At 33.8% G+C, this 21,702-nt stretch overlaps 1 protein-coding gene across 1 annotated transcript; it reads left to right on the forward strand.

Annotated features, from left to right (window-relative positions):
* Positions 1-1,159: 1,159 nt before the first annotated feature.
* On the forward strand, positions 1,160-17,161 carry LOC123554691 (tyrosine-protein kinase RYK-like). Its single transcript, XM_045344976.2, has 11 exons — positions 1,160-1,193; positions 2,276-2,404; positions 4,517-4,688; positions 5,982-6,067; positions 7,322-7,462; positions 7,964-8,053; positions 8,438-8,640; positions 9,580-9,689; positions 11,437-11,596; positions 13,107-13,243; positions 13,915-17,161. Exons 1-11 carry the CDS (start codon positions 1,160-1,162, stop codon positions 14,024-14,026), a joined length of 1,374 nt encoding a protein of 457 aa, XP_045200911.2. The 3' UTR covers positions 14,027-17,161.
* The last annotated feature ends 4,541 nt before the right edge of the window (positions 17,162-21,702 follow it).

The following is a 21,702-nucleotide window of genomic DNA, read 5'->3' on the forward strand; positions in this document are numbered from 1 at the left end:
GCCTAGCACATACCTATACTAATTAATGGTACTTAACAATTATCCAGCGGTATGACATTATATGAGGTTGACGCTCATTAACTTTGTGATTCTTTAATTGTTTTGTCTTCAGGGGAGAAACATAAAACCAATCCAGAGATTAGTAGTTTAGAACTAAGATCTTAAACAGCTGTTTTTTTATGGCTGCACATTAAAAAGTATAATGTAACAAGTTGATAATTATGGTTTCCTGGTGATTCTGTGTTGACAAAAATACAAGTCAGGCAATTGTAAACTGGGTAGGCAAATGGAGGCAAATGTAAGTCCAGTAAAATGCATATAGTGCAGGCAAATATTAGTCCATGCAAATAGAGTAGGCAAATATAAGTCCATGCAAATGGAGCAGGCAAATATAAGTCCATGCAATTGGAGTAGGCAAATATAAGCCAATGCAAATGGTGCAGGCAAACATAAGTCCATGCAAATGGAGCAGGCTAATAAAAACCATGCAAATGGAGCAGGCAAATATAAGTCCATGCAAATGGAGTAGGCAAATTTAAGTCCTGTAAATGAAAATGGAGTGGACAAATATAAGTCAATGCAAATGGAGTAGGCAAATGGTGCAGGCAGATATAAGTCCATGCAAATAAAGTAGGCAGATATAAGTTTAAGCCAAAATGGAGTAGGCAAATATTAAATCCATGCAAATGGAGTAGGCAAATATAAGTCTGCAATGAAAATGGAGCAGTCAAATATAACTCAATGCAATGGAGTAGGCAAATGGAGTAGGCAAATATAAGTCCTGCAAATGATAGGAAGTGAGCAGTCAAAATAAATGCCAATAGTAGCAGATGGAGTAGGCAAATATAAGTCCTGCAAATGGTGCAGACAAATATAAGTGAATGCAAATGGAGTAGGCAAATATAAGTCCTGCAAATGAAAATGGAGCAGTCAAATATAACTCAATGCAAATAGAGTAGGCAGATGGAGCAGGCAAATATAAGTCCATGCAAATGGTGCAGACAAATATAAGTGAATGCAAATGGAGTAGGCAAATAGTGCAGGCAGATATAAGTCCATGCAAATGGAGTAGGCAAATATAAGTCCAGCAAATGTAAATGAGGTAGGCAAATGTAACAGGCAAATGTAAGTCTGAGTAGAGAAATATTTTTGCAGAAAAATGGAACAGGCAAATATTAGAGCACCTGGCAAATGTAAATGAAGTAGTCAAAATATCAGATCCACAAACTAACATTTGCCCTGCCCCTTTAAACTATGAACAAACTTTGCACATGATGAACATGTTATCTAAATATTTATGAAAAACTAATTCATTTTTAAATCCTAAAATAAATTGAAGCCTTGTGTAAATAGTAAGTTACTTCCACAGTGTCATGTTTGGAAATAAATTTTGTTAACTTAGATAAAATTATTAAATTAATCAAATGACTGTTATATAAGCAAACAAACTCTTGCTTATTAGATAAAGTGACACCAGCAGATATTGTTTTAGTTCATATTTTATGAGTATGATAAAGAAAATGTCTGTTTTGTTCTATTTTACATCAGGTTTTCCTGCTTGTATAAATAAATTTTGCATTCTGTTTGTACAAATGAACATAATTTCAGAGTTTACTAATTTTTAACTGAAAACTTAACAAATTTCATGGCTCTTTAATGTCACAAGCTTGTTTAATGAGATACCGTTTGAGAAATAAGAACACTGAGTGTTTTTGTTGAAAGTAATGTTGAAAAATGACAATGCTAAATGATTATAGCCCTTGCACTTCCATTGTTTTGAATATAGAAACATAAACATTTAGGTCAGCTTTGTCAGTAGTTCCTGGATTCTTAGTATTGTCAGTAATTCCCAGGGTGTGTGCTTTGTCAGCTATACCGAAGGCCTGAGCATTGTCAGTAAATCCAAGGGTGGGAGCTTTGTCATTGATAAAGTCTTAGGATCTGGGCTTTGTCAGTAAAAAAAATCTTAGGGTCTGAGTTTTGTCAGTAAAATCTAAGGGTCAGCTTTGTGAGTAGTTTTTAGGGCCTGAGCTTTGACGGGAAGTCTAAGGGTTAGTTTTGTCAGTAATTCTTAGGGTCTGAGCTTTGTAAGTCTTAAGAGTCAGCTGCAACAGTCAGTTTTAAGTGTTAAGAACAGCTGGTATGAAGGAATTGATTGCAGTTTAAATGTTAAAAGAATATAATCCTAAATCCAAGCTACTTATATAGGCAAGACTGTTGTAATATTATTTTATTGCCAAACTTTTTTTTACTTAAATTGCAGTTTTTTTTTGAGGTAGTTTGTCATATTCATATTTTTCTCTATTTTCAGTGGACACATACCTGTTCCAGGAGGTACAGTCAACTCCGTCCATCCGTAACCTACATCCCAACATTCTCAATATCTCACAGAATGCTTTACCAGGTACGTAATACAAAATTATTACAAGGGAAATTAATGTGTAGTGAGTGTTTAATTTAATCTTTGAGTTTCTTCCCTTTAATTTGCTAGATAATTCTGTGACAGTGTCATAAGTTTGTAAGATTTTGAATGTTTCTTTTCTGTTTTTAGCTCACCTGTCACAAAGTGACAAGGTGAGCTTTTGTGATCGCGTGGCGTCCGTCGTCCGTCGTCCGTGCGTCCGTCCGTCCGTCCGTCAGTCCGTAAACTTTTGCTTGTGACCACTCTAGAGGTCACATTTTTCATGGGATCTTTATAAAAGTTGGTCAGAATGTTCATCTTGATGATATCTAGGTCAAGTTCGAAACTGGGTCACGTGCGGTCAAAAACTAGGTCAGTAGATCTAAAAATAGAAAAACCTTGTGACCTCTCTAGAGGCCATATTTTTCATGAGATCTTCATGAAAATTGGTCAGAATGTTCACCTTGATGATATCTAGGTCAAGTTCGAAACTGGTCACGTGCGGTCAAAAACTAGGTCAGTAGGTCTAAAAATAGAAAAACCTTGTGACCTCTCTAGAGGCCATATTTCTCAATGGATCTTCATGAAAATTGGTCAGAATGTTCATCTGATGATATCTAGGTCAAGTTCGAAACTGGGTCACGTGGGGTCAAAAACTAGATCAGTAGATCTAAAAATAGAAAAACCTTGTGACCTCTCTAGAGGTTTTTTTTTTCAAGAGATCTTCATGAATATTGGTCAGAATGTTCACCTTGATGATATCTAGGTCAAGTTCGAAACTGGGTCACGTGGGGTCAAAAACTAGGTCAGTAGGTCTAAAAATAGAAAAACCTTGTGACCTCTCTAGAGGCCATATTTCTCAATGGATCTTCATGAAAATTAGTCAGATTGTTCACCTTGATGATATCTAGATCAAGTTCGAAACTGGGTCACGTGGGGTCAAAAACTAGGTCAGTAGATCTAAAAATAGAAAAACATTGTGACCTCTCTAGAGGCCATATTTTCAAGAGATCTTCATGAATATTGGTCAGAATGTTAACCTAGATGATATCTAGGTCAAGTTCGAAACTGGGTCATGTGGGGTCAAAAACTAGGTCAGTAGGTCTAAAAATAGAAAAACCTTGTGACCTCTCTAGAGGCCATATTTCTCAATGGATCTTCATAGAAATTGGTCAGAATGTTCACCTGATGATCTCTAGATCAAGTTTGAAACTGGGTCACGTGCGGTCAAAAACTAGGTCAGTAGGTCTGAAAATAGAAAAAAAATTTGTGACCTCTCTAGAGGCCATATTTTTCGCGGGATCTTTATGAAAATTGGTCAGAATGTTCACCTTGATGATATCTAGGTCAGGTTCGAAACTGGATCATGTGCGGTCAATAACTAGGTCAGTAGATCTAAAAATAGAAAAACCTTGTGACCTCTTAGAGGCCATATTTTTTAAGAGATCTTCATGGAAATAGGTCAGAATGTTCACCTTGATGATATCTAGATCAAATTCGAAACTGGGTCACGTGCGGTCAAAAACTAGGTCAGTAGGTCTAAAAATAGAAAAACCTTGTGACCTTTCTAGAGGCCATATTTCTCAATGGATCTTCATGAAAATTAATGAGAATGTTCAGCTTGATGATATCTAGGTCAAGTTCGTAACTGGGTCATGTGCGGTCAAAAACTAGGTCAGTAGGTTGAAAAATAGAAAAGCCTTGTGACCTCTCTAGAGGCCATATTTTTCACGAGATCTTCATGAAAATCGGTGAGATTGTTCACCTTGATGATATCTAGGTCAAGTTTAAAAGTGGGTCACGTGCCTTCAAAAACTAGGTCATTAGGTCAAATAATAGAAAAACCTTGTGACCTCTCTAGAGGTCATATTTTTCAATGGAGTTCATGAAAATTGGTCAGAATTTTTTATCTTGATGATATCTAGGTCACATATGCTCAAAACCTAGGTCACTATGACAAATAATAGAAATAACGACGTCATACTCAGTTCAACACTGGGTCATGTGGGGATAGGTGAGCGATTCAGGACCATCATGGTCCTCTTGTTGTTAATACTGTTATCAGTTCTCTACTAAAATAAACTTTATCAATTCATAATGCTACCTATATTTCAGAATACACAAATCGTGTAGACCAACCAGATGACAGTAATGGTTCATCCACACATATATTCTACATTGCCGTGGGTTGTGTGTGTGCACTCATTATCTTCGTGGCTCTAGCCGTGGCTGTGTACTATGTCAACTCACAGAAATCTACAAACAGGGCTTATGCTGAAAGAATTAGGTAAATTTTATTGCTGGAATTCATTTCAAGAAGTTTTCTGTGCTCGGCAGTCCTTAGTTTGAGTCTTGATAAGGTTCTGTGATGGTAGACTGATACCAGGCTGCCAACCCAAGTCTGAAGTTATTAGCAGAGGTCCTCTTTGGGTCTTTTTGATACGTTAAATCTAATGAGCTGTCATACTGAAATATGAAATATAGTTGTCTATGTGATTTAGAATTAGATATAATAAATAAATGAAATAAATTGTAAAACAAAATTGTTTACAGACAAACTGAGAGAGACCATTTGTCTACCTGCTTATTTCAAGATCTTATTTTATTGTACTTTATATAATAAATTAGATCTTAAAACAAAGATGACTTTTTGCTCATTAGATATGTTGTCTATACAGGTTTGGCTGTAAATAAAGACGGTTTGAATAAAATGCATGAAATGTACAAAATGTTTTATTTATACCATATTAAATTTGATGCATATTTCGACATCTGTCTGCATTTAATTTGCAGCTGCAGCCACAAATATCATGCAAAATACTCTAGATCGGAGAGCATTCTCAACAGTTTATTTTTGCTGATATTAGCAAGTACTGGAACTTGTGAAATCTAACGAGTGTTATCTGTGACAGTCTTTTAACCTTTAGCCTGCTAAATTTATAAAATGGACTAGTCCATCATTTAATTTGGGCAATGCTATTTATTACCCGAAAGGGTGTTCACTGAAAATTTACTGACTAAATAGCGAACAGTGCAGACCATAATCAGCCTGATTTGGTCGCAAAGGCAGAACCACTTGCTGCCAGCAGGCTAAAGGTTTCAACTTTTCAGCAGAAAATGAATAGGAATTTTATTTGTTTATCAGGATCTAATTTTGTGGGTGAAATCAACCATAATATCAACTAAAATTAGTCCTCAACAGATATTGATGATTGTACAGTAATTAGCTTCTAATGAAATTTTATCGAACAGAATTTTGAAGTTAAAGCAACGCGAATATAGTCGCTCTGCTGTAAGCATTATTATAATTGAGCCGCACCATGGGAAAACCAACATAGTGGGTTTGCGACCAGCATGGATCAAGACCAGCCTGCGCATCCGCGCAGTCTGGTCAGGATCCATGCTGTTCGCTAACAGTTTCTCCAATTCCAATAGGCTTTAAAAGCGAACAGCATGGAGCCTGACCAGACTGCGCGGATGCGCAGGCTGGTCTGGATCCATGCTGGTCGCAAAGCCACTATGTTGGTTTTCTCATGGCACGGCTCAATTATTGTACATGAATATCTGTCAATATTTTCAGTGACACAAGCAGTTCCCAGGCACTGACACAACAGACACAGTCATTTCTGAGGGCAGACACGCCAAATAAAAGTTTAGCTGGATCTCGTAAGTTAAAATCTTGTACAGTTGCTTTACAATTTTAATACAGAAAGTAAAATAAAGCTTAATCCAGTTTGCAGAAATTATTCATGCATATTGATCCAGCAAAATAGACTGAAATAGTCTTCAGCCCTTAAATGGACATGCCTCTAGATCATCATAGTTACTGTAAAATTATTTAATTTTGTGGGCATAAAATTTCGTGGTTCTGGTCAATAACGGCAATTTCGTGGGGATATGAATTCGAGGATTTTAACTTTTAAACATAAAATGAATGGGAATTTTACTTGTTCGTTGGGATTAAATTTCGTGGATTGACTCAACCACGAAATCCACGAAAATTAGTCCCCCACGAATATTAATGATTTCACAGTATATGAAAAGTATAGCTGAATTCCTACTATTTCATGACACATTTTTACTGTGTTTTAAACACAGTAGAGAGTTTTTCTACATATATTATGGACAGTGTATATGTTTTACAAATAATTTCTTGCTGAAGCACCTTGTTGTTACTATTGATATACCATTACTTATAATTTCAGGCACTTTTCTCTTTAAAAAAAAATGGCCCTTTATATACACCTAAACAGTGGTTTTCCTTGAGGATGAAATAAATGTAATTTTCAGACCAGTTTTTGCAGGTAGCTTGCTTCAAATGAGAATGATGATCAGGCAAAATTTAATGATTTTAGACCCTATACTATAACATCTGATTATAATTAACAAAATAACCATCTTAGTTTATACCCTGGTAATATGGCTCATATAAATCACTGGTCCATAATTTATGCTGTTGAGTATAGTTCAGCACAGGATAACTGGGCAAAGGTAAAAAATTGAGGGGAAAAAACTTAAAATGTTACTCCTGGTGTGGTATAATAAAACAAATAAATGGTTCAGACCCCCGGCAGATAGTTTTGATTATTGACGGACAAGCTATTCAGTAAATATATGAGCCGTGCCATGAGAAAACCAACATAGTGGCTTTGCGACCAGCATAGATCCAGACCAGTCTGCGCATCCTCGCAGTCTGGTCTGGATATATGCTGTTTGCTAACGGTTTCTCTAATTGCAATAGGCTTTAAAAACGAACAGCATGGATTCTGACCAGACTGCGCGGATGCGCAGGCTGGTCTGGATCCATGCTGGTCGCAAACCCATTATGTTGGTTTTCTCATGGCATGGCTCATATATATAGTTCTCCTTGTAATTAATAAATTATGCTCGTAATCATTTGAGTAGACTCTATACTTTCAGTGAGAAGCTACCCGCGGGGAATATCCCCGATACCTGAATTACGTCAACAGATTCCAGCGCCACCTATTGATCCATATGCAACTCTACATGAAATAGCAATTGATCGATCAAGAATTTCATTGTCGGAAATAATCATGGAAGGTAAGTAAAACAATTATTAGTTTTATGACACAAAAACTACACTCTGTTAAAATAATATCAATAAACATTGAAGATTTTGTTTGATAACAAAACAACAAACAAAAAGGTGGAGGTATATAATAAAAGGGTCATTATAACAGTACCTTTATCACTTGCGTGCCTTGTGCGATCCGAACTGGCAAAATTCACTCGAGCCAAATAAAGCATCGCAGATCAAGCTACTATTATAATAACTGTATTATATGACATATCCATACAAATACTGAAAACATTCTAAATTTCGTTTACTTCAAAGTTTGTTCTTTTGGCAAAAAAATGGCAATTTCATGGCGACATGAATTTGTGGGTTTTAAATGCTTAAGAAACGATAATTGGGAATTTGCTTGTTCTTTGGGATTGAATTTCTTGGATTGTTGCAACAATGAAATCTATGAAATTTAGTTTCTTTTAAATATTAATAATTCCACGGGATATAAAAATGGATTATCTTTATAATTTCAGGAACGTTTGGAAAAGTATATTGTGGTACGTTATTAAGCGAGGATGACAGTGAGGTTGCTGACCAGGAAATATTTGTAAAAACAATTACAGGTAAACAGTACTGTCTCCATTTTTGAGAAATATATTAAAGGTGTAATAGCTTTAAAACATCACGGGGACTTTCTGTGACAAAGTAATGAAGGTCTGATAGAGTTACTTCTTCATGAACAGTCAAATTTATGCTAAAGACCCCTTCCAGATGAAGGTCACTACTACAAAACCTGCTTATAAAAATTCACTACTTTCTCTTACAGTTTAAGAGAAAGTAGTAAATTTGTTTATGTCAAATTCTATTAAAGGAATTATATTTATTTATAGAGACTAATCCGCTAAAACTAGACCATCCATGAATATTAATGATTTCACAGTAAAAAGTTAAAGGTTTTTATTTAAAAAAAATAAACCGGTATAAATTATATTTTGTCTTTGTTTCAGAGCAAGCACGGAGTGATCAAGTGCATGTGTTTCTTGTGGAAAGCTGCCTTATGAAAGGATTACCTCATCCAAACATACATCCTGTCATAGGGGCTTGTATCAGTGAAAAATTACCACCATATATTATATATCCATACACTACAGAGGGAAACCTTAAAAAGTTTTTACAGAAATGTCGAATTTCTGACTGTAATTCTCATTATGTAAGTGCTTTATAATGTTTTAACCCTTAAGCCTGCTGGCGGCAAGTGATTCTGCCTTTGTGACCAGTGCAGATGAAGATCAGCCTGCACATCCGTGCAGTCTGATCATGGTCTGCACTGTTCGCTATTCAGTCAGTAAATTTTCGTTAAACACCCCTTTGAAAAATAAGTGGTACTGTCCAAATTGAATAATGGACCTGTCCATTTCAGAAATTTAGCAGGGTAAAGGTTAACATAAATGAGCGCCACTGAGCGAAAAGGATCCAGATCTGTGCACATCCATACAGTTTATCAGTGCCAGCACTTGTATGCAGTTGATAAGCAAACAGTATGGATCAAAGTTAGACTGCAGGCTGATCTGGATCCATCCTGGTCACAAAGCCCTAACATTGGTTTTTTCACAGTTTACCTGAGAGAACTGTTCCAGTAGGACCCTATTTCTGGTTCAAACTGGGAAACCACTTGTTTTAGAAGACAGTTTTGTTTTAAGATTTTGGGCAAAAATTTGATGACCAGGATCTGTGGCTCTCACTCCATGTTTGATATTTGGTATTATTTACACCTGACATGTGATTCTCTGGTATTCTAACATATGGGCAAACCCATTTATATTGATTTTGGAGTAGACTTTTTTTGGTGGAATTCGTGAAAGAAAAAGCATTTATTTTAAAATTAAGTATGTTTCTTATAATATACTTTTTAGTATATCTGAAGTGTGTTTTTGCCTAACAATAGTCCAAGGCCGTAGATGGCTGATGCAAATTGTTGTTTGAGGATGTGTGTAAGAAAAAAGAAGTATAAGAAGAAGAAAACAGGCTTGAACTTTGGGTGAGTGGGATGGGTAAAAGGCAGTGACTGAATAGGATCGTAAATAATTTTGCTTCGTTTTCATGCCATTTATAAATTGCTTACTGAGACATGTGTTTCATTTCCTTTCAGTCATTATCTACTCAACAAATTGTATACATGGCAATACAAGTCATCAGGGGTATTCAGTTCTTACATAGAAAGAAAATTGTACATAGAGACATAGCAGCTAGAAATTGTGTGTAAGTATTCAACCTAGGGGGTTAACAGAGTTGTTTCCATCTTTTTGGGGTGGAAGTGGGTGGGGAGGTAAGATTGATAAGGGTGAGTCTTAACAGTTTCTGATCATTTTGGAGTAGGTTACAAGAACCTTATGGTATCTTTTTGTCTGAAGGTTATTTTTGGTGAACTAATGCTCTACAGGTACCAGCCTGTGCTTGAAATAGCAGTCAAAGTGGCCCTCCCCACCTTTCTCCTTATAATTATCAATCTGGAATTTCACAAAAATAAACTAAATTGTATTGATGGGATTTCTTAATTCCAACAAACAAGCAAGAGGTATTAGTGAAACTGACCATTGATCTCACTTTTTAAAAGACCAGGGTTCACACAGACCTTGAAAAGTCCTAGAATCTGATGTTTGTCCTTGAAAATGACAAAAATGACAACAACGAAAAAACTGAAATAGAAAACTAATATTTTTAGGGGGAAATACTGCTTGAATTTCACGGAAAAAAATAGAAATTTTGTTTCAGATGCAGATCCCTGAAGCAATTTAGGCACTCCTATCTCTTATTTTAAAGACTGTTTATTCTGATATGTACAATTTCTGAGCATTTTGCTGAAAATAAATTAAATTTGAAACTTTTATAAAAGGGAAAAAACATTTGATTTGCATTTAGATGAACAAAAACCTTGCAGGGAGAACTCTGATATTGACAGAGGAGAAATTAACTTTCTATGAATATGCAGAGTTGATGCTTGAAAACAAATAAAAAATAATGGTTTTACTGCATCAATATTTTTTGAATTCCAAAACGTTTTTGTTTAAGTGTTTTTGACGCATCTTTTATGGAAATAAACGCTATAGAGAAATACCTTAGGTACAATTCTTATTTCACCGATAACAACAAAGCCATTACTTCAAAGATATTTAATTTCATGGGCATGAATATTTCATGGTTTTGGCCAAAACAGCTGTTTCATGGGGTTATGAGTTTGTGGATTTAAACTTTTGAAGGTGCAGCAAATGGGAATTTCATATGTTTGTTGGCATTAAATTTGCCTGGTAGATGCACAAAAAACCACAAATATATAATAATATAATAGGACCGTCCAACTTTTTCCACATACTAGTAGATATTTTGAAGTTTCAGCATAAAGATGATGTGACAGTGCTTTTGTTAAATTGGTAATGGACGTTAAAAAGACAAGAATTAAATAGAAAATTTATTTGTTTTACATGAAAAGGTCAAAATATCTTTCACTTGAGAAATCCAGATTTTACTTTTTTCACAAATGGAGGAATGTTGCATCTGGTATTCTGTCGCGGGAAAGATATTTTAATCGTAACATGGAAACAAAATTTGTTTCCGCAGCACATTAACTCTCAACATGCAAGCAAAGTTGCTGTTCTTTTACCATGATAAGTGGAAATCGAGAAATTTATATCCAAGTAAAATAGCTGTTTTAGGCAAAACCATGAAAATTTGTGCCATACGTATATCATCTATATCAACATCCTCAAGATGACAATAAATGACAGACTTTCTTTAGAGATAATATTTCTTGACATTAAGATGTTCAACGAAATAAGTGGAAGAATACTTACTTAGTTTACTTTGAAGGGATATACATAATTTAAATGATATTGCACATGATAGAATATTTGTTTTTTCTCAAGGTGATTTTAAGGTAATATTTGTGCAAAGTGTTAAGAGATGATTTGAAGAAGAAGTGGTGCAAAAATTTTTTTTTCTAACTTTGCAGTGTGGAGAGTGATTTGATAGTCAAAATTACAGACAATTCATTGGCACGGGATTTGTTCCCGGGAGATTATAATTGTTTAGGTGACAATGAAAACCGGCCTGTGAAATGGTTGTCAGTTGAGGCAGTAACAGAGAGGAGGTTTTCACCAGCATCTGATGTGGTTTGTTAATTTTCATTTTGTTATGTTTAAAATTAGGTAACTCAAGGTAGTGGTCCCATGAATGCACTGGCAATTTATGTGTGATTACATATTGATGTAAACCAGTTTGATTTTCTTTGGTCATAAATGTGGTTCAGTGACTTTTCTTAAAAAAAATACAGTGAATGCTGAAATAGCATACTTAGATTACACAATTTTTTGATCCGCTAGCTTTAAAAAAAAAGCAACTACAACACAGGTGTAAACTACAAATAAAATTTGAACTTGCTTATCTGGGAATTCCATTTATCTCGGAGAAATGCTCAAGTCCTATCAGAGTTTCTTCTTAATGTAATAATAATAACTACGTAATTTCACTCCTTTAAAGTAATATTTGACATACCTAGACATACAGAGTCTTTGGTTGTTACAGATGACATGACATCTGAAGTCCTGCCATCTGAGAACTAGCCAGTACAGTTACGTTATCCTGAAACACTGGCTTGGTTATCTGTCATTTAAGAAATGAAAGATTTTTTTTCGATATTCAAGCAAAATGAACTACAGAATAGGATCGGAAAATCCATGAATTGCACTAGTGATTCATTTGTAATTTGCCGATCCTATTCTGTCGTTCATTTTGCATGAACTGTGAATAAAAAAGTTTCATTTCTTATATTTACATTAATTATGTTTCTTTTCCATTTGTAAACAAGATTATATTATAAATTGTACACATTTTGTTGCATTTAACATTAAAATCAGCTTTCAGGCCATTCTCTCTGACTACAAGCGGACATTTCAAAATAGCGACCCGTTATCACTAAGCAGCATTCTGACTTTTGCGCCTTTCCTTTTGCTGTTCATGTGAAATGAACATCATAATTTTCAATTGAAAAGAATGTAAATATTGTGTAATCTACTGTTTGATCTATAAAGTTTTTCAAGGATTGCATCTTTATTTTGCAAGATCCAGATATAATCTATACATCATTCTAAAGGTCTCTGAGGATGGTAGTAGGATCTTATTGAATATTTAGAATGTTAGTAATAATGTCAATTTTATGGTCAAATCTGTATTTTTCCCATGTAAAAATTTGATAAAATCATGTTCTCAAAAAGAACATTTTAATAGAAATTTCTGTGGAAATGTTACTTTTATGCTGATAAAAATAATCTGACAGATTTATGACAATCCATTCACAAAAAAGTCTGAATTGCATTTCAAAAACTTTTTTGTATTGATAATAGTTGAAATTTAATGGAATCTTCGCTGTCAAAATCGCTTTTTTTTTTTTAATGATAAATTCAAAACTCAAGAAGATATTTTGAAAATTGGAAAAGTTCCTCTGACCAATCTCAGAGTTATTTGGAATGATGCCTAACTACAATGGTATTATCATGTATTTAAAAAGAAATTGAGAAAAGAACTTGTTACGGAAAAGCTGGATCAAACATCAGAATTGTTTGTACTGAGTTTTCTTAAAACTGTGAAAGAGTACTTTTTAGTAATATCCATATTATATTTTAGTGGTCATTTGGGGTAGTGTTATGGGAGTTAGTGACGCTAGCTCAGCAGCCGTATCCTGACATAGATCCATTCGAGATGGCGGCGTACCTCCACGAGGGATACAGACTGGCACAGCCTCCAAACTGCCCCGATGAACTGTAAGAATTGTTACTTTAACATTTAACTAAAGTTTTTTTTTACCTGTAATCACTTTGTTTTCCTTGTTAAGAAGTTGTCTTTAATTTGTCAAAACTTAGGTTGCACTGGTGTGAAATCCTAGAAAACAGTTCAATGACAACCTTCTGTATGATAGAACAATTTGGCTATGAGTTATTACATTTCACTTGTATGCTTTTAGCATTGTGAAGCTCTTCAGTTAAGGCTGGCCGTTAAGGTTAACAACCTGTCAGATCTGTTAATTATTGACTACAAGATGCTATAAAAGCAAATGTTATTGGCATTTGAATTGAGAAATAAAATGAGATTAAAAAAAATGCATAATCAACAGGAGTCTAGTTGAAGTAATTTTAGATAAAAGTGTTAAAGATATTGATCTGGTTTATTCTGGTCTATTCAAATTATATTGACAGAGGTAATTATACAAGTTTAGAGGTAAATTGAATAATATTTGCATGAGAATCAAGTTGCTATGATTGTGACCAAATTATAGTTTCCATCATTTCCTAATTCTCTACATGTAGTGAAAGTCTGTTCAGCTTTTAAAATTTGCATATTATATGCTGAAGAGAAAATTTCAAAAATATGGATTGCTGTTCGAATCAATGCCTTTAAAGCACAATGAGTGAGTCTCTACTTATGTATATTTCAGGTATTCTGTGATGGCATGCTGTTGGGCAATGAACCCTGAAGAACGTCCAAAATTTTCACAACTTCTGGCATGCTTACAAGACTTTTATACAGCTCTCGGAAGATTCATCTGATGTTATTAATAACACTTGTGTTCGTAAAATGCCAGTATTTCGACAGACCAGACAAAAGTGTGAAATGTGTCAGTAGCTTAAAAGACAAAGTGTGACGGACATAGGTTTGAAAAGAATTCCAGTATAAACAAGTAAAAAGTGTTTGAAATTCCAGGAAATTTCAGAACACAGTGTAGTAAGGGTAGTCATTATAGTGAGGTCAGAGTAAGCTTGGTCATACTGAAATATGTGCATATTTCAAGGGTATTAAAAGTTATGAGAAATGCTACAGCTATGTGATAGCTTGAAAAGCTGCTGCCATTTGCCAGTGTTAAATACTTACTGCTGTGTGGTAGAGCTATGTGGTAGTATGAATACAATAGGTAAGGGGTTTTCTTAAGCACTGTTGCTGTTTGGAGGTGCAGCATACCGTTTCCATGTTGTGGTGTGAAATACAACAGTTGTGTGGTGGTGTGAAACACTTTTCCTATGTGGTGGTGTGAAACACTACTCATACGTGGTGGTGTTAAACACTACTCCTACGTGGTGGTGTGAAACACTACTCCTACATGGTGGTGTGAAACACTACTCCTATGTGGTGGTATGAAAAACCACTTGCTGAGGACATTGACGACGTGGTTAAAACTTTCGTGTTTTTTCTACAACTGTTTACCAAGTTACAAGGAGACAGAACAGTTGGAGAGGTGATGGCAAGGACATGGAAAAGTTGAACATGATAGGTTTCACAGGTCAAGTAAAGTTACTGTGTCTGCTTTCTTAGTATGTGTCAGTACAGACCGCTAAAGACTGATATGGCCTATACAGAGCTCATATATATATACAGGGTGTTAAACAGACAAGCTTATGGGGTGAAAAATAGCCCATAGATATTATGCTTCTGCACAAGTGTCTGGGAGTATTTTCTCCCTAAAATGACATGTTTTTTTCGGGATAAGTGATTACGTAGTACCTGTGTTTATAAAATTAAAAATAGTAACAGAAAGCCTTAGAATGATGTGTTGATATTTAGTAAGTTTTTGCTTTAGGCAATTTGTTCAGTGCTTGCAAAGTATTTCATAGAACCCTGGTTGTGTAAAATATTGTTTAAAGATGGTGTAATTTCTACTTTCTAAGTATTCATAAGCCTAAATAGTTTACCTCAGCACAGGACTTAAGACTGCACAGTAGTCTTTTGACTGTTTACTGTTAAAAGTATTAATGTGGTGTAAAAACAGCTCCCTGCCTTACAGTTAATATGATCTACAGATGAGTTGGTTCTTTTTTTATAGAAAATAGTCTACAGCAGAAATAGGACTTCTTAAATAAAATTTAAAACAAACAAAAAATGTTGCGAATGATCCAAGGAAGTTTATTGAATGAATTGAATGTATTGAATATTTTTTACAAAATCAATATAAAACCCTTGCTAAATATAGAAGTTATTTAATGGCATTTAGCCTCAGAGAGCCTTCTTATGTTACCTCCAAAAAGGATCTTGGTGTCTTCACTGCAGGACAGAGTTGTTGTTTTTTTTGAAAGAAATTTTCTGCAACATTTTAAAAAAAATTTCTGTATGAATTCTTTATAATAGCACAAGGAGTGTATATTGTTATTTTAAAATCTCATATTAAAGTAAATTCAAATTTATCATCAAAATTTCTTCTTAATGGGGCTTTTTGGGGTCCTTATTCAGTGTTCAGCCATGTTTGGAATGCATTTTTAAATAACACAATTTTGACATCATTTATTGCTGGCTTAGTAAAATACTTTCAGAATATCTTAAATCAAGACATATTTTTAAATTTTGAAAAAGACTTTTTCTAAATATTCAGGAGCCCAAAAAAAATCTACACATGGATTTTCTTTGGACTTTTTTTACATGAAAAATGAGATGATTAAAATTACTTGATAATCCAATTTTTTTTTATTTCCAATCGTTTAGGTCTGAAAATGGTTTATGACTTGTATGTTATTTTTTTGTAAACTTAGAAAGAAATTGTATGTAGAAAATAAATGCTGTTTTAGAAATTAGCGAATCAAACAGTATGTTTTCTTACCTTGCTTAAAGTGACTGCTGAATAATGTGCTAAGTGCTCTTTCTTCTTACTGCTGAATCCGTACCTTCTTACTGCTGAATCCTGAACTGCTTGTTGTAAAGTAAAGAGATTATAAATCAGTGTAAATTCTTCATGTGACTTAAAGAAGGCATTAATTTATTCTTGTTGCTGTGAGGCTGTATGCTCAAAGTTATAGACTTTTGTTCTGGCGTGTCTGTATGTTTCTGTGTATATGAGAAAATAGTAGATACCAATAAATTCATAATCAGTATTAATACTTGGTTGGAAATTATGTAATATTTCTGTGTTGATTTTTTGTGTGTAAAAACAATTGTGAGTAGCATAATGAGATATCATAGTCATGTGCCTGTGTGTTATATTAAACCTTTAGCCTGCTAAATTTCTGAAAAAGGACTGGTCCATCATTCAGTTTGGGCAGTACCATTTATTATTCAAGGGGTGTTCAGTGAAAATTTACTGAGTGAACAGCAAATAGTGCAGACCATGCATGATCAACCTGCACGGATCTACACTAGTCGCAAAGGCAGAATCACTTGCCACCAGCAGGCTAAAGGTTAAGATTTAAATATACTAGTATATTGTATACTGTGTTTTATTTGTGAGAGTATCGTCCCATGTGGTCCTGCGATAACTTGTATATGAAAGGAATGGAAACCACAACCTTACACTTGCACAATCAGAAGAGGTCACTCATAGGGTCCGAACATTTGGTTTGCGCTGTCTCTGTGATTGCAGCAGGTAGAAAAGATTTGATTCTGTACCTCAAACTTTTATTTTGATGTAAATGAGATGTGAAAGTAAAATTTTTAACCCTGTTCTGCACCTGCCACCATATAGCCAGTACTATGTTGGTTCTCTGTAAAATGAAAATCAACAAAATTTAAGCCATTGCATTTGGACTAGAATTTAGACATGCACAGATATTCGTTAGAAATATTTGTTAAACCTAATTTTGGGGTACTAGAAAAAAAGAAGATTTTGTTGAATCACTGTACCATTCTTAACAGATTCATAGTTCTGTGTATTGAAATATCTAGCCCTATCTTCAAATCTTGACCAAAAAAAAACAACACAACAATTTTTACTATGGTGCTGGTATTGTTGTACAGAGATCTTGAAAGATTATTTAAAACATATATCTATATCATTTTTTTTCTTTAAATGAGACTTTTAATAAGACTATGTGTTATATTAAAAACTTACACATGCTAGTGAGTAATTACCAAAATGTAAACACAGTTACCTTTGTTAGTGTATAAACCTGACTTTCAAATTTATAAACTCGAGTTATGATACCAGACTAAGAATGCGTCGTTATGATTGGTTAGTTTTAAAAGTGTACTCAGAATTAACCAATCAGATGCTAGAATTTTTAGACTGGTCTCCATTCTCTGCAAATGTAACCAGAGACTGGGTAGTTCTTGTATTTGTGTGTTTAAATATTTTGTATTTGTTCTAGTGCTTGTCTGTTTTTTGTGTCATTTGTAATATAAAACAACCCTTTAATGTGCCAAATTTCATTATTTTCATTACCATTTAGTATTTATACTTTGTAATATTGTCCGCTCCTTTCTGATATGCTCATAGATGTTTTAATTACAATCTCTGAAATATGTTTTCTGTGTCTTCTGTCTATATATTGTGTATTTCAATTTGTTATGCAGTTTTTGTTTTGTTGTTTTCATTTTGAAATTTAAAATTTCATTTTGTTTCTTATGGATCTGGTTAGCTCAAAGCTTTGGAGCCATTTTTCTTTGTTATTCTGTTTCTTTTTACTTATAACTTATATTTCTTTTAAGAGTTTATCACTTTTTCATGCTTTTTTAATGTTTTGAAAATTTATAATTCTGAAAATGATGTAGATTTTTAATATCCCCAAAATTTAATATTTACAGTATCTTCAAGTTTTTCCTGATTCTCTTCTGATTTGAATATTTAAGTACAGTGTTAGTTTCATGCCCTAAAAGAATATGATGGTTTATAGAATCACATTTTCCATCTAATTGTTAAACTTCTTTGAAGAAGCCACTGTGGATCGAAAATGAAAGAAAAATATATCTTTGAAGCACTTTTGTTTGTGAAACTTTTGACAGATCTTTCTGTGTTTGATTTGTTCCATGTTCAAATGGGCTTTAATCAAATTTATGTTCTTAAATAACCAAACTCCTTTACAGAAATGGCAATGTTTGTTAGTAAGGGCTTGGGACTTATTACAATAAAACGAAACTGATTATGTAAATTTTATTACATCTCCACATATAATCTACCAATCATGGGTCAAATATATGGTCTATTGAAACAGTTAACCTCGCATAACTGACATTCATGATTAAACAAAATGAAATAAAGCCACTTATTACAAGTCTTGGTAAATTAAAAAAAAAATTCTAACAGATATACAAATTAAGGATAAGAATTTGACCCAGAGTAGCCAGAATTTTAAAATATTTGTCTCATGAATGGACAAGAGATGGTGAAGCAGTTACTGAAGCTTGCGTAAGGCTGAGAAATATATCTTGTATGTATTCTGCATTGTTGAGTTACAGATTCAGGGATCTACCATAGTATTAAACAGTTGAGAATAAAAATTCAGACCTCTTTAATTTAGTATTATATTTAATGAATTCCTAAAAGGCAACTTAAAAAAAAAAAGTTATTTATTTATTCTAATTGAGTTCCAAAATTAAACATATGGTATAAAATAGATTTTCACATATAACAGAGCTAGCAAGATAATAAACAAAAGTTAAGCTCCTGTTGAAAAGACATACCGTAAAAACTCGAATATATTACGCTAGCTTGTATATTACGCACCTCTGATCTTGTATCAAAATCTTTGAAAAAACACTTATATTTGAATATAATATGCATCGGGAAAACTAAGAAAAAATTGTATGAAGCTCTACTTTGGTGTATAATATGCACCCCTTTGTGAAAATGAAAAAATCTTAAAAAACGTGCCTAATATATTCAAAGTTTTACAGTAAATTTAAAAAAAGGTTCATGTTAAATAAACAAAAAATGCCTGTTAAATAAACATTAAATTAATCCAGTCCAAGACAGGTGAACTTAAGCTTTTGTCAAGTAATCAATTATTAAGCTCCTTTTGAATTTACATGAAGTTTCTGACTATAGTTTAGCTGTGGAATAAACATAGGTTAACTTTTTTATTGTTGAAAATTTGACTTTTTTCAAGGGAGATAATTTTGAAAAAAAAATCCTATTTCTTTGGTCTGTATGCCTGAAATATTTTTTTAAGTGCATGTAGATTTTTGAATACATTTGAGCCGTGCCATGAGAAAAACAACATAGTGGCTGTGTGACCAGCATGGCTCCAGACCAGCCTGCGCATCTGCGCAGTCTGGTCAGGATCCACACTGTTCGCTAACAGTTTCTCTAATTGCAATAGACTATATGAATCCATGCTGGTCGCAAAGCCACTACGTTGGTTTTCTCATGGCGCGACTCATTTGCATGATTGCGATTGAGAGCAAATGGCTTGACTTTATTTTGTATCACTTTTTATCCATTATCTTACATTTTGTATTCATTTATGTGCTATTTAAACAATCATTTTTTTAATGTTTTCTTGTTTTCGTCCTGAGTTTTTGACTTGTGAAGTATTAGCGAATTCAGTTGATAAATACATGTTTGTAAATTTTACTTAATTATTATATAAATATCAGATAGATATTATCTCATAGATTCTTTACATTGTAACATATTTATGATTTTAATTTGGAAGAAAATTAAAAATGATGAATAAAGTTGTTGATTTATTGATTATTTTTTATCCAGAAATGTATGGAGGATATTTCTTTCTTTTGAGTGATTATGGATTATATCTCTACAAGAAGCCAGTTTCAAGAGGGCATAGATTTATTCCATATTCCCCAAAACAAACGAGTTTTCTTTGTATTTTATGCTTATTTATATTGAAATATGCATTTTGCAAGAAAATTTAATCTCAGTGTGGAGAAATAGAGGTGTGTAAATGAAAATAGTCTTAGATGTCTTGTGACTACAAAAACTTACACACAGCAGAATATCATTTTATCATTTGCAGTGTAACCTTAATTTTCATTAACCTTTAGCCTGCAGGTGATTCTGCCTTTGCAACTAGCGCACACCACCAAGATCAGCCTGCATATTTGCACTGTTTGCTATTCAGTAGGCATTGTAACTAAAAATACAAACTTAAAGTAGGAACAGTCTGAAAAAACATTTGAGATATCAGTTTCTGAAAAAGAGTTACTTGAGCTGAAAAAATGATCCTGGGTAAAATATCAGAAAAAAATGGAGACAACTCCGCTAAAACTTTATTGTAGGCTATGTACATAGTATCTGATGCAAAGCATGTAGCTCTGAGCATGAAAAAGTCGTGCATAATCTGTAGCAATAACTGTAAAGATCAGCACTTTGAAAAGAAAAATATGTAAAGATCAAATCATTAAATGCCCAGGGGGAAAGTGTGACATTTTTGTGGTGAAATTCGACAACAAATAGACGATTTTTAGCTCGACTATTCGAAGAATAGGGGAGCTATCCTACTCGCCCCCGCGTCAGCGTGAGCGTAAGTGTCACACAAATGTTAAAGTTTGCGTACCACCCCAAATATTTTCAAAGTCCACTGTGATATTGCTTTCATATTTGGCATACTTGTTTACCATCATGACCCCAGTCTGTATAAACGAGGAGGCAACTCTATCAAGCATTTTGACTGAATTATGGCCCCTTTTCGACTTAGAATAAATGTTAAAGTTTGCGTACCACCCCAAATATTTTCAAAGTCCATTGAGATATTGCTTTCATATTTTGCGTACTTGTTTACCATCATGACTGCAGTCTGTAAAATGGAAGAGGCAACTCTATCAAACATTTAGACTGAATTATGGCCCCTTTTCGACTTAGAATAAATGTTAAAGTTTGCGTACCACCCCAAATATTTTCAAAGTCCTTTGAGATATTGCTTTCATATTTGCATACTTGTTTACCATCATGACTGCAGTCTGTAAAAAGGAGGTGGCAACTCTATCAAGCATTTTGACTGAATTATGGCCCCTTAGAATATGCTTATTGTAATGTTAAAGTTTTACTCATTGCTTATATTATACTATCAAGCACTGAGAAGTCGAGTGCGCTGTCCACTGACAGCTCTTGTTTAAAATCTTAAAAGCCACAGAATTTCACAAGGTAAAATTTGTTGAGAAAGCTAGAAAGAGAATGATCTCTGATACCCGTATATATTCGACAAAGAATGAGAAAAATACTTAGAAATATGAGGAAATAGAAAACAATTTCAGGGCTGTTAGATGCATGACAGTTATCATGTATAGCAGGTAAAATAGATAGCTTACTTTTCTATTGCACTGGTATAACATGGACAGGATTATGATTGTCAAATCGTATCCACCCAATAATTTCACTCTATAAAAAAAGTTGGAGATCTTGAAAATAATTGAAAGAAATATTTGCTATTGTAACCATAAAATTCATCGAGAAACACCATTTGCCATGTTGTAAGAAGTTAGCATAGATGCAAAATACAAATGTAACATATCTTTATAGAAAGACAGTCACGAAAGCAAGCCTTACGCAGCATATGCTTCAAAGAATTCC

This window comes from Mercenaria mercenaria, chromosome 7 (genome assembly GCF_021730395.1).
Source record: "Mercenaria mercenaria strain notata chromosome 7, MADL_Memer_1, whole genome shotgun sequence".
Lineage (NCBI taxonomy): Eukaryota > Metazoa > Mollusca > Bivalvia > Venerida > Veneridae > Mercenaria > Mercenaria mercenaria.

Bases quoted from the DNA above. Each gene is read 5' to 3' on its own strand.
- LOC123554691 (XM_045344976.2), top strand. From the start codon at position 1,160: ATGGAACAGGCAAATATTAGAGCACCTGGCAAAT. The intron at 8,641-9,579 runs GTAAGTGCTTTA...ATTTCCTTTCAG, and splicing joins CTGACTGTAATTCTCATTAT to TCATTATCTACTCAACAAAT. The intron at 11,597-13,106 runs GTTTGTTAATTT...ATTATATTTTAG, and splicing joins TTTCACCAGCATCTGATGTG to TGGTCATTTGGGGTAGTGTT.